This window comes from Meriones unguiculatus, chromosome 1, assembly GCF_030254825.1.
Source record: "Meriones unguiculatus strain TT.TT164.6M chromosome 1, Bangor_MerUng_6.1, whole genome shotgun sequence".
Classification (NCBI taxonomy): Eukaryota; Metazoa; Chordata; class Mammalia; order Rodentia; family Muridae; genus Meriones; species Meriones unguiculatus.
The window spans coordinates 21,816,626-21,832,983 of NC_083349.1; the positions used below are offsets into that span (position 1 = coordinate 21,816,626).

The following is a 16,358-nucleotide window of genomic DNA, read 5'->3' on the forward strand; positions in this document are numbered from 1 at the left end:
TTAGCTTCCCTAGTCCTCTGCCTCTGCTGGCAGGTGGCAGGAGTGCCACACACGCTTTAGGGAGCAACCAGGAGGCCGTGTCTTGGGTTTCATGGCTCTGCATGGGAGTGACAGGGAGGGATCTGCTAGAGGCAGCTGCCCCCACCTCCCCCGCTGTCGGTGTGTGCTGAGCAGCCTTGCCTGCTACTGGGGAGAGAGCTCATGCTCTCTACAACTTGGTGCAGTCCTCTGCAGCTCTGGGATGCACACAGGTCCCTGGAAGAGAGACCTGGCTGAGATCAGAGGCCTCTCCAGGTCTTCCCTGCCTGCTGCGCATAAGGCAGGGGCAATCTCGTGCCCAGCTTCTTAAACCGGCGGTCCCAATTCTGTGTAGGGTCAGCAAAATCCAATGTAGGGGTCACAAAAAAAAAAAAAAAAAAAAAAAATGAGAACAGGAAAAGATTTCTGAACATTCAGTGAGTAAAAAGTTAATTTAAGAAATCATATGTATTTGGCACGGTGACATACATCTTTAATCCCAGCACCCAGGGACAGGCAGATACATCTCTGCGAGTTTGAGGCCAACCTGGTCTACATAGTAATTTCCAGGCACTCAAAGCTACCTAGTGAGATCCTGTCTAAAAACAAAACCATATCAGATGCTTACTGGAGTGAATCTAGGGGTGTTTCTCAGCCCTGTTGAAGCCCGTGACTTCGCTGCAGCCTCACTTTTGCTGTACCGAAGGAGGTCATTCTGTCTTCACCAGTGTGTACTGCCTGAAACGCCTTAAATTCAGAGTGTCAGAGAAAGTGCTGTGTTCACGTACACAGCTCTCTGCTCTCACAGAGGCACGATGGTTCCCTTCTGGCAAACTAAGGCTTCTAAAGTGCTGTGCTCTCAGGCCTCACCGTGTATCAGATCAGCACGACTGTGGATTGCGTTGTATTAGAATGTCTGATTTTTAAAATTATTGACTTTATTTTGGTTAAAAGAAATTATTCAGCTCTGTCACTTCCTGGTCCCAGCTTCTCTCTGCCTGTCTCCCTGGGGGCAATCCTCCTTCTCTCTCTCTTCCCTCCCCCCTTCTACAATAAATCTTATACCGTACAAAAAAGCAATTGTTCAGTGAAATTTGTGTTGGGATTAGGACAGAATTTCCAACTATTTCTGAACTGGCTCTAAGCACACTTTTGTCCTTTTGTAATATGTATATATGTGAAGTGGCACTCTCAGCATTGTCCATTATAAAATCAAAATGTTGACCAACTCTTAAAAAAAAAAAAGTTGAATATTCAGCCAAGATTTCTTCCTTTTTAAATTTTAACTTTATGCACTTGCATGTTTTGACTGCACATGTATCTGTGTGCTGTGTGTAGGCCTGGTGCCCACAGAGGTATGGAGGATGGTTGTGAGCTGCCATGTGGGTGCTGGGAACCAAAGCTGGTCTTCTGGAAGAGCAGCCAGTGCTCTTAATTACTGAACCATCCTTCCAGGCCCCTAAAGGATTGCCTTGACTAGGTTAATTGAAATGGGAATACGCACTCCGAGTGTGGGAGGCAGCATCCTGTGGGCTGGCGTCTGGACTATCTGTAAAAAGGGGGAGGTGGACTGAGCACCCATGCTTGTCTCCTTCCGCTTTCCGTGCGGCCATGAGCGGCTGCCTCAAGCGCCTGTTGCCATGCCCTCCCCCCCACGATAGACCTTACCTGTGAGCCAGGTAAACCTTTGTCCCTTAACTTGCCTCTGTCTGGTATTTACCAGTGGCAGGGAAAGGAACGAAGGCAGGTGTCCAAGAAGGCCCAGGTGTTACAGGCTTGGCCTAGCCACTCAGGACAGAACAGGGGTGGGAAGGATGCCCTGAGCCCTGAGCTGGGAGTCCCCACACAGATAGCCTCAAAGGTGAGGCCTCTCAGCTCTAAAGTGGCTCCCGGTTGACAGGCTGTCTTAGCTGTCTCTTGGGGACAATTCAAAGGCTTAATGGATGCCACACTCTGAGAGGCTCCGGGCCCAGTGAAGTCCCTTCAGCCCCTTCTGTGTTCTCTCTCTCCATCCTCCTTGTGTGCCCTGAGGAACAATGCCCCCGGATGCGGGCCCCAAGGCTTGCAGCCCTGAGCTGCCTGCCCACCAGCCTCACCACCCCCAGGCTATTGTCTGCTAGCCCTGTGGTGTGGCGCTTGGCTGTGGGGCCCTGCAGGCTAGGGGACTGGGAATGGATTAGAGGTCCTGCGCTTGCTTTGCCCTCTTGCACAACTGTTTGATCAAAGACATTCCTGGGATGACAGCCCTGAGCGAGAGAGGCCAGCTCAGTTCGGCCAGGGGTGCTCTATCCCACCAGCACTGTGCTGTGCCCATGTGGGGTCCCTGTACACAAGCCTGTCCACCTCGTATTAACCAGCCCGTGCACCACACTCCAGACACACACAGGCTGCTACCTCAGCCCAAGTACAGGTTTGCCAAGCAAAGTACACCTGGTGGTGCCAGCTCCCAGCACTGGCCTTGTTTGGCGTGCACGGCCTTGCCACCACACACAGAGGCCAGGTCCCAATAGACATTGCCTCCTGGGCTGCTGTGGCAAGGGCTCTGGGGCATTGCGGGGAGGACACACAATCCTATTCTGCCTCGTGTCCCATATGGAGTCTTCAGCCCCAACTGCTGGCATTTTGTGGGCCCCAGCATCCCAGATCCCTGTAGGGTCAGCGAAGTTAGCCCGCTTTGTAGGACAAAATACAGCAGTTGGGGTGACCCATGGGCAACAGGCTAATTTCATCCCACATAGTCCTAGGATGTGAAATTGGGAAGGAGAGGCCGCACAGTGACCTGTGTCATGTCATATGGGCTCCACAGGGCCCATATACTCACTCTGAGCCCTGTAGGACCAAGCAGAAAAGCAGTGGGGTAACCCAGAAAGGGGAGCCAGAGGCAATCTTCAGGGTTCAGGCCAGGCACATTCACGACCTTGACTCAGCTGACAGAGGTGAGTTGGCTCAGCAGGCAGGGAACCATAGAGCTGGTAGGGGCAGAGGATGGTGAGGACCAGCCTTTGGGCTTCTGAGAAGACACTAGGGTGTGCTCACCCCGAGTCTTTGTCAAAGAGCTACTGTACCATCCCCCCATGAACAGGAGTGTCTACCCTCCAGGGTTATCAGTGAAATTTGAGGGTCGGATCCTGGAGTCTCACTGCTGAGCCAAGGACAGAGGCTTGGACGTCAGCCATACACTGGGCCATCACAGACCATCGGATGAAAACATGAGCCATTCAGAGACCGCGCCATGGCGTGAGCCCTCTGCAACGGTGGCGACGCTTGCCCATTCCACCTGAGTGTCCCTTCCGTGACCGCCCTGGGAGGTGGCGGGGGAACATAGCAGCAGCCGCCGCCCGCAGCCTGTCTTCGTGAGTGTATGCGCAGCCCCTGGCTGTTTGTGTGTGGATTCCTGGGACTACTCTGCTGCACTTCCTGCCCTGCTGTTTCATCCCAGCATTGTCTCGGGTCTCTCCCAAACCGTCCTTCCCATCAGCCCACCCGAACATGACAAGCTGGCTCTCCAGCGCTTCTAAGAACCAGGGGAAAGCACTCTTCCACCTCAATGCCCTTTGGCCTTTTCCTGGAACGCTGAAGGCCCATATCCTTCTCTTGGACACCATGGGGCTGTGGGCAGAGGGGGTCTGCCGGTCCCTGGGTCCCCGCCCTATACCAGGCTCTGATGCTTATATGGAATTGGACTGCCAAAATAGCTTTCTGGACCCTGCCCTCAGGCAACTTTGCCTTCATAAGCCACCAGAGAGGACATTGGAATCCCCTCAGGCTCCGGTGCTCCCCTTAAACTCTCATGGAGTAGGTCGGCTGGTAGAGTTCTCCTTTGCCTTTGGGTCACTGTGGACCTCCTTCCCCATGAAGCCTCTCTGCTTTCATCATTCAGGGCAGGTTTTACCTACATCCCTCACCTTCCAGAAGGGAAGGGGCCAGCCTGGCGCCAAAACAGCCAACCTGAGACCCAAAGGTCATCTTGTAGAAGGTGATGCCTAAAGCAGACCCGGGTCACACCACATGTCCCCCCAGGGTTTGGAAACAATGTTAGTCATGAGCAAGTGCCACCTGGAGGACATCCCAGGAGTCTCGCCAGGCCACTCAAGTCTCCAGGAACTGTGTGAAAGGCCACCTCGGGCCTTGGCCCTAACACCAAGCATCACTCCCTGGGCGCTTGGCAGCACCTAAGGGCGGTGATTCACCCAGAGCAAACACCCATTTGTGCCAGACGAGGGGCAGTGAACGCGGGCTCTGTTGATCTTCTATCTGCAAATAAGCAGGAGGGCAAGCTGGCAGCAACAGGCCCAGAGCCGCTTCTGATCAGTGGCTGCCGCTGGCCTCCCTGACGCCAGAGGCTCCCACCCTGGTCTTAGCTGCCACCTGCAAACACCCTTCCCTTTGGGAGTCCCAGGTTGGTGCCAGAGCCAGAGATGCCATCAAACCCTGGGGTGCAGTGGACAGGCTGGGCCCCAGAAGGCTGTGGCATCAAGATGGCACACCCCCACTTCTGTCCCCAGGGCCCAGAAAATACAGACAACACCAAAGCTGGGATTTTACCAATTTTATTTCTAGACTTTTTGTGTCTCTTTTTTTTTTTTCCTGGACCATGCTGGTCACACGTCCATGCTGGGAAGCGCCATGGTATGCCAACCAGAAATACACAAAGCCAACCTGGCCACCAGCCAGAGCCCCTCAAAGCCTTTCATGTCACAGGGCAGACTCTGTGGACCCACTAACAGCATTTGGCCTTTTGGCCAAACCCTCACCCATCACCATGGACACAGCAGCCCTCAAGGGTCCTGCCTGGTTTGGACGCCTCAGCTAGGCTGGTGGTGACCATGGAGGTGACCATTTTGGTTTGGCAGCTTGCTAGGGAACTTGGGGGGAGGGGGGGTGGCCCACAGCACTGCAGCTGGCTTCGCCAAGGCCAAGTCTTTAAATTAGCACAACGCTGTAATTAACACGAAATAAGACAGAACACTAGAACCTAACAGATTAAATGATGCACCAGAGACTCAGAACAAATTCCTCTGGGCCCAGCAGCATGGTGGCATGCACAACAGGCCGCTACAAATATAACAATATTGATAACTAACAAAGAACAATACAGTTGCCCCGACTGCTGTGATGCTATGTCCCAGATCAAATGAAGGGCCCAGCATGACAGGTGCACGGGGATGGTCCCCGTCAGGGTCCCAGGAGGCAGACTGCCAGCCAGGCCCATGCATGGCTAGGTGAAACATGAGGTATTATGAACACGAACCTGTTTTGTTTTGTTTTTTTCTTTTTCTTTTTGGAATACAGCGGTAATCACATTAAGCCAAAATTGGTCACAATAATAATAATAAAAAAAAAAAGGTACAAAAAAAAGGGCATCTGTAAATACACTCTCCTAAGAGGAAATTAAAACTTGAATATGGCAGTCAATGACATCATAAAAAAAAAACAAAAAAACAAAACTGACCCTCCAATAGCAGCGAAAACAACGTGAAAGATACAAAGCGACGCAAATCTGGTTCTGAACGCCTGGGGTGCTGGGAGTCATCGGTAGCAGCGCTATGTGAAAGGGGCCGCAGCCTGTCCCGTGTGGTCCCTAACCCTCCACACTTCTTCCCTCACATCCTCTCTCCAGCCTCCCGCTCTCCACCTCCCCTCAACACTTCCTAAATAGAAAGGCACAGAGTCAAGGTGTGCAAATTACCTCCTGTTGCTGACCTGGGACGGCAGCAAGAATGTGCCAGAATCAAACTCATTTGGAGTCCCCTAATTTTCCTCAGTTTGGATGGCTCTCCGACGGGGCCATTTGCATTGGGAAAGTTAAGCAGACCAAATCCCTGTCTTTGTGTGGTTTTGGAGACCCTCCTCTCCCCACTAAAAGACCATTCTCTCAGACACGGCATCAAGCCTTCGCCAGCAAGGGCAGAAGGCGTGCGCTTGAACCAAGGAAGGTTGCATTGTTTTAGGAATCGCACTGGCCACGGGCAGACCTTCCCAATAAATATTCTTCTGTAGCCTTAAGTATAAATTAGACATTTTAGTGTTTAAAAGCCTCCCTAAGTGTCGCCCCGAATCGCCTCTCTGTCCAGGTAATGCCCCACGGTCCCTACTTCCAAACACCACCTGGCACCAAAGCATCCTTTCAAGTCAACTTCTCTGTAAGGACAGACCCCAGCGGCGCGAGAAGAGAGCTCTCTTCCTGACTCAACAGAACTCCTCAAGCACCCCATGCCACCAGCCCCACACACCTGTTGTGTAGCTACGTGAACAATTGTGTGGACACCCCCCCCCAACCATTCCATCAGAATCCCCCAGCCCCCCCCCCCCCCCCGCAGACACACATAGCAGCCACACTGCCTCCAGCCAGATGACCAAAAGTGCTTTGAAAATGGAATGGTTCTGGAACACGGAAAAGGAAAACACAATGAAACAGAACAGACCACACACACAGATGACGAAAGAAAAGCTGTGGGTTTAACCTGATGTGAGTGGGCTGCAGGGCCGTCAGGCCAAAAACCAGCATCTCTTTAAACAGGAACTACAAAATAGGAAGATTACAAAAATAGAATATATTATGTCACTATATCAGCCCCTCTCTACTGGAGCACACTGCATAGAGAGGGACACCTAGGCTGTGTGGCTGGTGCTCTGTGAACCTGCAGGTCGGGAGAGGGGAGAGGGCACAGGTGAGCCCTGGGGGGGGGGGTGGGGGGTGCCACACGCCATGAGACCGCTAGAGGTCGCACTGACCCTTGATAAGGTGAAGAGGTCTGACCACCCCTGGTCAGGTAACAGAGGTGACTGCACTGAGCAAGCAGGGGAGTGAGGCTGAGGGCTGTGCCAAAGCTGTGCCTTTTCAGCAAAGCAGAGTACATTTCTCTACCTAAAATCCTCTTCTACTTTAACAACGGTTTGCTGGAATTTTTTCCCATCTTTTTAAAGCAATATTTCTTGTCTTTTTTTTTTTGTTTGTTTGTTTTTGTTTTAAGCACATTAAAAAAAAAAAAAAAAAAACAACAACAAAATCCTCCGGGAGACTTTCTCTGTGTTAATCCTATTCTTAGAACAGACAAGCACATTAATAGAAAACTAGCTGATTACTGGGGTACAGAATCCTATTTTTGTAGCATCCCCCTCCCTCCCTACACTTAGGGTGATGTGAATCCTCGTAGATCTCTCTCTCTCTCTCACTCTCTTGCTTTCAGGTATTTTTTTTTTTTCTCTTTTGCTTAAGTCAGAAAGGAGAAAGATTAAAGAAAAACAACCAACAAAGAGAACAAAACTTCCCCTTCTGGTGACAAAAATGTCCCTGAGAGGGACTCTGTCAGGAGCACCCGGGCTGGCTCCTTCCCCATCGCGGGCCGCCACCCCTCGGCGGCCCCCGCCTGCCCGGCGGCCCTCAGATGTTCACGTCTCTCACGTCAGTGGGTGTGCAGGCCAGACCCGCCTCTTCCTCCGCTTCCCCCTCCTCCTCGGTAGCCTTGGGGTCTACGTTCTGTTGGGCCTGGCGCAGGCTGGACTCCAGAAGGGCTTCAATCTGTTCCTGGCAGGCCCGGAGGCAGTCCTGGAGAGGCGGGCGGAGATGGAGGGGGTCCTTGTTTAGCCAGAGGCTGGTGGCCAGGGCCTTGACCTGCGAGGCAGGTTTTGCTAAGGGCAGGGCTAGAGGAAACTTTCCAAGCCATGCCCAAATCTGCAAGGGACTAGAAAGCAAGAGGGCCACTTCACTTCCCAGCCTGGAAATCTCTGCCTTGCCCCGATGCCATGGGACAGCTGCCTGTTATCTGTGGGCCACTCACATTGCTTGTCCACCCTAGGGCTGCCCAGCAGAAATTCCTCCCCAAGCCTCCCAAAGCCCTACATGACATCACCCCCTACACTCAAGACAGGGAGTTCCTAGAAATGGCATCTTCTTGAATGCAATCTCTGTAGGCGGCTCCAAGAGGAGAACCCAGGCTTCCAAGCCCATCTGTGACGGGTTCTACATGGCTGAGGCAGGCACGTCTGTCTCTCTAGGTTCCCCCTCTTGGGCTGGACCTTGCACTCCTCACAAAGAACACCTTATTTCTCCCTCACAGCCTTCTCCCCAGGGTGGCTACTGAGGGAAGCCAGCTCCAGTGCCTCCACTGGTGGGGCCTGGAATGAGACTCATGAACTGAAGCCTTGCCTAGACAGGATGAAGCTAGGGCACTGCCCAAGTTCCTCAAGCCAGTAGTACTCCTGAGGGAATCCCTACATTCAGAACTTATGAATTGATCCCCCTCTGTTTGATGACTACTAAGGAAGGTGGGAGGGCAAATGGGCAAATGGCCCCATTTTACAGATGGAGAAACTGAGGTCCAGGTACCCTGGTGTGGACCCACAGACACCCTTCCATTTTTGAAGCCTGAGGGTTCCCACCTGTCCACATATCCTATTCTTAGTTCTCAGGAGCCCCAGATGCTCCGGCAGAAGGAAGAATCACAATTGAGAGGTGCAGGAGTTGGGGGAGGGGCATCCCCTGTGGCTGATGCCAGGCAGGGCAGAGCAGCTGTCACACCTGGAAGCCTTCCACATGATGGTGGCTCCGACCAACACTGAACCCCCAGCTCAAGTTCAAACCAGAATTGGACTTTTGCCTGTCCTGTCTATGCCAGCTTCCAACGTCCTCGAAGCCTGAGCGCCAAGCACAATCAGCCATGCCCCTCAGAGAAAGGGTACTCACAGGCGGCATGGCATGCCCCGTACTAACCCCACTTGCAAATAAAGTTCTAGAATGCGCAGAAGGTCTATACTGGAGTCCTTTGCGGACTCAACCTCCCAAAACTGCACCGAGGGAGACGTGGTCCTATTGTAGCCAGACCAGGCCTCAGCCTCACATGCCACCATGTAACAGAACACAGCCATCTCACCGTGGCCCTCACGCCTTTGGGGTCATGGCTCCTGCCTCCTGCCCCCAAACCTCAAGCCTGGCAAGAGGCTGGCAGAAACCCAGGTTTGGTAGCCCTCACGGCCCCGGCCTGGTGACAGCGTCTGGATACTGCACCCCACCAACAATCCCCAGCCCCTGCAGTTGAAGGCTCCTTCCATGAGACTCACTCACCGGGTCACACTTGATTACTCTGGAAAGAAAGTGCGTCGTGCGGTAGCAGGAGAGGAAGTTGTTGGGGCTGCCCAGATTCAGGCCTTGCATCGCAGCCACCACGCTCCCAGCAGCCACCATGGAGGGCGGGTTGGAAATGAACTTCACATCTGCAGCAGAGAGGGACAGAGGTGGCTGTGAGCAGGGGCGGCCACAGGCCTGTGGTTCAGGTCCCACCCCCCAGTTCTCAGCACAGCCCCAGGCGGTCCTCCAATCCTTCCGGTGACTGCATCAACTCCAGCTCCCTGCCAGACCCCTAGGCGGCGCCAAACACACACCTTATAAGACTCCCAGCACTTAGGGAGGCTCAAGAGGGCCTGGTCAGAGAAGCGACACTGTCAGCAATGCCTGTCTCAATCAGCCTGTCTCAATCAGCCTTAAGAGTCACTCGTGGCTCTACTCCTTTAAGAACTAGGACAGGGCACACCTGCATTCCAGTAGAGAACCCTTGAGGCAGGAGGCAGGGAAGATCATATCTGTTCCAGAGCTGGCCTGGCAACACACCAAGAGACATTTGGTCACATCTCAGCCGCTGCGAGGGTGTCAGGCCCAGGTGCTTCCAAGGCTAGGCTGGACTCCACAGAAGGGACACTCCCATCCAGAGGAGTGACTCAGAAGCTTCCACAAGGCCGTCAGTTATTAAAATGCTACCCTGCATCCTTTACCTGCTGCTTTCCTGGCTCATTGATCCTAGGTTAGGGAAAGGACATGTGACCCCAGAACTCCAGGCCAGGGTCCAAAATGCCTCATATGCATAGGCCCCCAGTTGGAAAATAACCCCACCGTTAAATGTTGGAGTCATGCTCTCCCACAGTACTTTGGAGGGTGTCACCAGCTGGACCCCTCTTCCACCCAACACTCGGCAGCCCACAGTTGCAGGTCACACACTGATGGAATGCTCCTCCATACAATCCCACCACCAAAGATGAGCCCAAAGCTGCTTTCCTGTCGCACCCAACAAAGACACAGTGACCGGGGCAGCCACTCGGCCTGTGGATTAGGGGTTCCAGGCCAAAGGAGGACACAAGCGCCTGGGGTCCAGGAGGCTTGAGGGAGCCGAGTGGGAATCAGGCAGAGGGCAGCCATGCTGAGGTGGTCCCTTGTAGACTACCCTTAGAGAGTACCCAGCTCTGGCTCTGTTAAAGGGACCCGGTGGAAGAGGAGCCACACAGAAGCCAGGCAATACCTCTAGGCAGCACCAAGGACTTAGCTCAGGCTACTGAGTCCAGCAAACCGAGACTCGCTACGGAGTCAAGCTCAAATCACAGACACCCCCTTTGCAGGGAGTGAGACTCCAGCTGGAGTCCCCAGCCCCCTTCCAAAGCTTGCCTTTCCCCCTCAGAGTGCCGTGGCAGGATCCGTTATGTCCTGTAAGGAGCCCTCACACCTGGTTCTTCACACTGCCTGGCTGCTGCTGACAGAGCTGTCACACGGCTCGGTGGCACGACTGACACTCAGCAACACCCTTCATTAAGCTCAATCTCCCATTGTCTGTATCCACACAAGGGTGCGCTCTGGCCACCTGCGCATGCCTGGGTTAACAACCCCAACCCTGGGCTAGCACGGTGTTCACACAGCTAGGAATCCAAGTCCAAGGCGGGGGCACATTTGCAGGGAGAAGTCATGCCTGACTCCCATCTGTAAGGGGAACTCTTGCCACATGGATATTTCGTTTCAGTCACCACGATGTTAAGTTGGCCTCTTCCCAAAGTGCCACCCCCCACACCCCCTCTCCCCTCCTGACAAAGGAGGTGGTTGCTCCTTCAGAGGGACAAAGCCTCCGGGCCCCAGAACAGTGGTCTACTGCAGTTTACCAAGCTGTCCTCTGTGTACATCTGTCTTTTAGGGGCTCTTAATGGACCTTATCATAGACAAAGGCCATGCCAGAAAGCGGGGAGGGCTGGGTCCTGTCACAACCAGATGCTAATTAATGCGTACTGGTTCCCCTGGGGGGCATCCAGGGGTCCCAGGAGAGGCACTTTGCTGCCAGAACCATCCTAGGGGAGGCCGTGCTACCCCATCCCTCACGTTACCTCTGGGAAACTCTGCTGCTTCTCTGAAGCCACTTTCAGTTCCATAAAAGGCTGCCTAGAGCTTCCAAGGGCTCTGCTCTCCCCAAAGGAACCCCAGCCAGATGCCTCCCTGCCAGCCGGCGGGGCCGCCCCCGCCCCTTAGATCCTTCCAGGCTACCAGTGGCCTTGGCACTCCCATCTGCCACCCCCCTGCTTTTGGTACACCTCTGGGGAGGCGCTGGCACCCTCAGCAGGTAGTTGGGAGGCTAGTTTCCCCAAATCCTCGCAAAAGCAGCTGTTGAGAAACACCAGCCGTGGGGACTGCCAGACACACGAGGGTGCCACGGGGACGCCAGGTGGGGAAGACACTACATGGCCCTCTTACATCGCAGGCCGCTCAGACGGAGCTCCAGACAGTTGTAGCAACTGGGGCCTGATCAGGACCCACTGGGGAAGGGGGTCCTCAGCAGGTAGGAGAGAATGCAGGGCCCTCTGAGTATCGCTAAGCCTCCCGGGCAGGGTTCCCAGTTAGAGGTAGGGAGAGAGCTGTAGCTGTAGTACCAGGACCACCCAGAGGCAGCAGGGCGTCTGTGTGTGTGTGTCTGTGTGTGCGTGTGTGTGTTCCTGCACGCTTGTCCACCCTGAGTTAAGTCAGCCTGCCTTCCTAGGGTCTGAGACCAGGAAGCGTCTCTTGGAGGTTCTTTGTCTCTCAGGCTTCCGACCAGCCCTCCCAGGACTCAGGCAGAAAGGACTGGCCTGCAGCACCCTTGATGAGGCCTCTAAGCTCCTCAGCTGCCCCCCTCCCCCCGCCACGCTCTACCCCACAGGACTGGGCCATGGCCATTTGCCCCACGTTTGTAGGCACTTCTGGCAGGTGGCTGGCCTGAGAGAAGCTGAGGGGACACCAGCAGGGCAGGAGGTAGGTGGGGGTAGGAGCAGAGACAGAACCCTTTTTAGAAATCACTCAGTGGCCACCCCTCTCCCCGGCAGTGGAAAGGCTGACACAGGGAGGCTCGGCTGTCCTGTTAGGTCCCTGCCGTCTTGCAGCGTGGCCCTAGCTGAGAAGGGGCCACCCAGGACCATCATCTATCTGCGACAAGTTCCCTGCACCTTGGGCTCAGAACAAAGCGGGGGACTCTTTCCAACCCGTCCCAGACCATCACCTGGTACAGACAGAAGACGGCAAGGAAAGGCATTAGCCTGGGAACCGCAAGGAGGCAGATCTCCCCGGGGAACAGCGGGGGCGGGGCCCTACCTGTGGCACAGAGGGCCACAAAGGTCTGCGCATGCTTGCGGATGATCTGCTTGTTCTCATCAGCCTCTGGCATTTTGGAGAGGAAGTGTTCGATGAAATCGTGAGGGGTCATGGCGGCCAGGTTCCATTTGAGCTTGTTCACCAGAAGCAGTTCCATTTGCTGCAGAAAATGGGGCGCGGGGTCAAAAAGGGGGCAGTCTGGTTGGGGGGGGCGTCTAAAGAGTGAGGACAACTCAGGACCCCGCAGAAGTAAACAACAAAACGTGCTTGCAGAAAGACTGAGGGAGCGCCAAGCTGCGAGAGACAAAAAGACCTCCCACCGCCAGCGCTGTGGCCCGCGCGTCGCTAGGGGGCGCACCCCGTTCACATTTCAGAGAGCCTACACGGCAGACATGGTGGGGAGTCCAAGAAGGTGGGGGCGGGGGGCGCAGAGGTGTAACGAGTTAGGGATCCTGCCCGCTGCCACTGCTGTCGTGCAGGGTGGGTGCCTTCCACGGGGCAGGAGCTCTGTCCGTGGACGGCGGGGCTTCCTGCCATTTGCAGCTCCCACCACCCAGGGGTCGCGCGGCTGAGGAGGGATGATGGCAGGTGGAGGGGTCAGCGCTTACCAGCAGCTCCTCCGGCTGGATAGAGTTGTCGGTGTAGATGCACAACTTCTCGGCAGTCAGGGGAATGGTCTCCTTCATCTTGGAGGCCACGAACATGCAGGCGGCACCCAGCAGCTGCAGGCGGCTCTTCTTCAGGGGCTCCAGCGATAGGAAGCGGTCCAGGTAGTTCATGGCCAACGGGAAGACCTCCTCCTCGCACTTCTGCTCCTCACAGACCTGCGAGGACCCGGGCCGTGACCGTCAACGGGGGATGCGGGGTGGGGGGGAAGGGTCTTTCTAAGTGACCCCTCACCGCTTTCCTAGATTGCTCGGAGCGCATGGGTGGCGAGGGCGCCGAGAGGGGTCGCGGGGGCTAACACCCCGGGATGCCCTCCTGCCCCGCGGGTGTCCAGTGACCACCCACCCCGAAACTGAAAGGGAAAGTCCCTGGGCGGCTGGAGCCGGGAGGGGGAGGGGAGTCGCGGCAGCGGTGGCCACCGAGACCGCGACCCTGGTGGAAATTCGGCCCCCACAAGCCAGAGACTCCCACCGCGGGGCTGGCGGGGCGCCGGGGGCTGGGCGCCGCTCGCTCGCGCGCACGCGAGACACAAAGGTGGCGCCCCAGGCCGCGGCGCCGCATTTCCCAGACGTCATCTTTTCAAAAAATATTTAAAAATATTTAAAAAATAACTAGGCACCTAAAAACGGCCCGAAAACCACCGTCGGGCGACCCTTGATCCAGGCCGAGGGTCAGGAGCTCGGTGCACACCGCGGGGTGAGCCCCAACAACTCAAACTCCCGGGGCCCCCCTTTTGCTGGGTGCCGGCGCCGTTTGCCTCTGCAAGGGCAATATGCCTCACTTCAAAAATTATTTTAAAATATTTTGGGGCCCCTGGGCCTCCTGCTGAACATCTGAAAATGTGTTTTGGTCCCCCAGGCTTGACCTGGGCACGTTCCTTCAAGCGCAGACCCGCGCGGACGACGGTCAATCTCTAGTGACTAGGGGGCCACGCGACCTTGCAGCCTGTCGTTTTCTCTGGACCGGGCAGTTTGTGCAGGGTGCCCAGGGGTCCGCTGCTTGAACAAAGGAACCCCCCCTCCCCTAAAATAGCCCTCGCACTATTTAGTGACTCCCGGCCGTCACGAGGCCCCTCGTGCCGGTCCCAGTGACCCTGCGGCCGCTCCCCGCCCTACCCCCCCCCCCAGTTATTAATAAACACTTTTGCTTTGCAATAAAGGAGCAAAGATGGCGCATAATACTGGCACAAGAGGCCCTTGCATACGTGTCCACGGATATTAATTTAAAAATCAAATCTATGCTCCCTCCCCCCCGCGAGCTGGAAGTAGGCGCAGAGGCGGCCCCCGCCGAGGCACTGCAGGAATGGGGCGCAAGCGGGGGCTACAAAAGACAGCCCATACCCTCGGTGGTGTCCCTGACACCGTCCTCCCTCGAAGGCACTCCTCCCCGACTGACCCCCACCAGGAAAAGGAATTCCCGTCGCCCCAACTCCCACACCTTCCTTGTTCAAAAAGCCCCGAAGTATATCTATTTATTTTGAGAATCCCGAATCCTAGCAACACACCGGGGCAACCCCGTGTGGGAAAGGCAGACAAGGGAGGAAGATGCGGGTGGGGGCAACGAGCTGCCAGGGTGCCCCAAGCCAGCAGCCTGGGTAGCCCCTCACCTCCAGCATCCAGGTGGCCACGATTTTCCTCATGGACGGCACGATCTCCCTCTGCACGCACTTGAAGTAAGACACGGAGGGCGCGCAGGTCTCCTCGGTCTTGAGCATGGCTCGCAGCACTCGGTCGTTGAGGAGGTTGGTGTCCGGGTACGCGCGGCGGATGGTCTCCACTTCGCAGCACAGGAGCTGGTGTTCCATGGCGTGGCCGCCTGGGGAGGGCTGTGGTCCGGCTTTGGGCTCCGGTGGCTGCTGCTAGCGCGCGCGCTGCCTCGCGCTCGACTGCCGGGCTCCGGAGCGCGCGGACTCTGCTGCTCTCTGCTACTGCGCCGACAGCCCTCTGGAGGCTGCAGGACTTTGCAACTTCAACAAAACTCCCCTGTAGTCCCTGTGACGTTACTGTTGTTAAGCAGAGATCAAAGCGGGCAGAGAAAGGGAGGGGGGGCAGGGCCGGGGCGGGCGCAGGGGGAGGGGGCTCAGGAGCAGCGAGCAACAAGGGGGGACAGCCCAAAGCCTGCCCTCCCCACCTTCGTAGATATGCAAATCGCTGAGACTGCTTCCCTCCTAGCTGGGAAAGAGTGGTGCAGGGGAGGGGGTGGGGTGGTCTTCTTTCCCCAAGTGGGTCCTCTGAGACCTGTGGAGGTAGGGTGGAGTGGCACTGAGAAGCCAGGCCACACGCAAGCCAGGGGAGAATGAATGGAAGGGGAACCCTGGGGGGGGGGGGCGCAAGGACACCCTATATTCAAGCCGGGAGGATGGGCGCGTTTCAGAAGACGCCGCGAGGACACCCACGGGCGGCCCGATTGCCTAGAAATTCCCGGCGTCCCCATCTCCTTTCAATTTCATCAACACGTGTAAAATTCAGGAACTCTATAACACTCGAAGATGCCCGAGCCCTAAGCTCCAGGGCAGGCTCCATCCTGGCGCACTGGAGGTCGTTGCAAAGGGCCAGATGGGTAGTTCCGAACTTTAAAGGGTCCCCAGCCTAGCAATGTGCTCGCTTTAAAATAAAATAAAACCCCAGCAACAGTTCAAGATGGTGGCCACTATTTCCTTCATCTATTCCTCCTCGCTGAGGGTGGGATCTGCGGTTTGCCTTCCTACGGTGAGGGTTCATCCCGGCCAGGGTCCCCGTCCTCCACTGCGGGAGCTTTACCCAGGAGAAAATAATAATAATAATAATAATAAACCTTTGAAGGAAAGGCTGAGCCATGATGGGCTCTTTCCTAATTCAGTTTTTTAATTAAGAAAATTCAATCGCTGCAAGTATTAGTTCGTCCTTCCAGAAACCGGACCACCGGAAGCTTTCCGATTGGCTTCGTCGGGGGTGTGGCCGTCCCTCCACCTTTAGAACTGCCGCTGCGGCCGCATTCTTGAGTTCCTTAAGGGGGGGTGGGGTTGAGTATCAAGACAAAAGCGTGCACCGGTAAGGTGATATTTAAATAAAACCTAACATTTAGAGTCACATAAAATATCTTTAGAATGAGGGGGGTCCCCACCACCTTAGCCCACCCGATTCCTCAGCCTAAAAAGTTTTCATAGTGACCGACCCCAAGTTAGGCTAATTATTCACGTTTCCCTGGTTCCGTGTCCCTACTACTGAACGCAAGAAACTGGGAAAGGAGCGCGGGGACCTGTAGGCAAGACGCGAACCCCTTCACCTTCAGAGGCTTATTCCTCCCGCTCCTCCTCCCCCAACAC

General features: G+C 55.5%; 1 protein-coding gene across 2 annotated transcripts; it reads right to left on the bottom strand.

The window, feature by feature from the left end:
- Positions 1 to 4,552: 4,552 nt before the first annotated feature.
- Positions 4,553 to 15,043, bottom strand: Ccnd1 (cyclin D1). 2 transcript variants are annotated; one of them, XM_021634144.2, is made up of 5 exons: positions 14,661 to 15,036; positions 12,997 to 13,212; positions 12,389 to 12,548; positions 9,083 to 9,231; positions 4,553 to 7,567 (listed from the first exon to the last, which is right to left on the bottom strand). In XM_021634144.2, exons 1-5 carry the CDS (start codon positions 14,856 to 14,858, stop codon positions 7,403 to 7,405), a joined length of 888 nt encoding a protein of 295 aa, XP_021489819.1. In that variant the 5' UTR covers positions 14,859 to 15,036; the 3' UTR covers positions 4,553 to 7,402. The 2 variants fall into 2 exon arrangements, with proteins under 2 accessions (XP_021489819.1, XP_060239299.1); XM_060383316.1 differs by having other exon boundaries at positions 6,923 to 7,633; positions 14,661 to 15,043.
- Between the last annotated feature and the right edge of the window lie 1,315 nt (positions 15,044 to 16,358).

Excerpts from the sequence above, each read along its gene's own strand:
- Ccnd1 (XM_060383316.1), bottom strand. The coding sequence starts at position 14,858 with ATGGAACACCAGCTCCTGTGCTGCGAAGTGGAGACCATCCGCCGCGCG. Across the intron at positions 13,213-14,660 it reads TGGCCACCTGGATGCTGGAG|GTCTGTGAGGAGCAGAAGTG; the intron begins GTGAGGGGCTAC and ends GGGTCCTCGCAG. Across the intron at positions 9,232-12,388 it reads TGTGGCCCTCTGTGCCACAG|ATGTGAAGTTCATTTCCAAC; the intron begins GTAGGGCCCCGC and ends TCTCTGCTGCAG.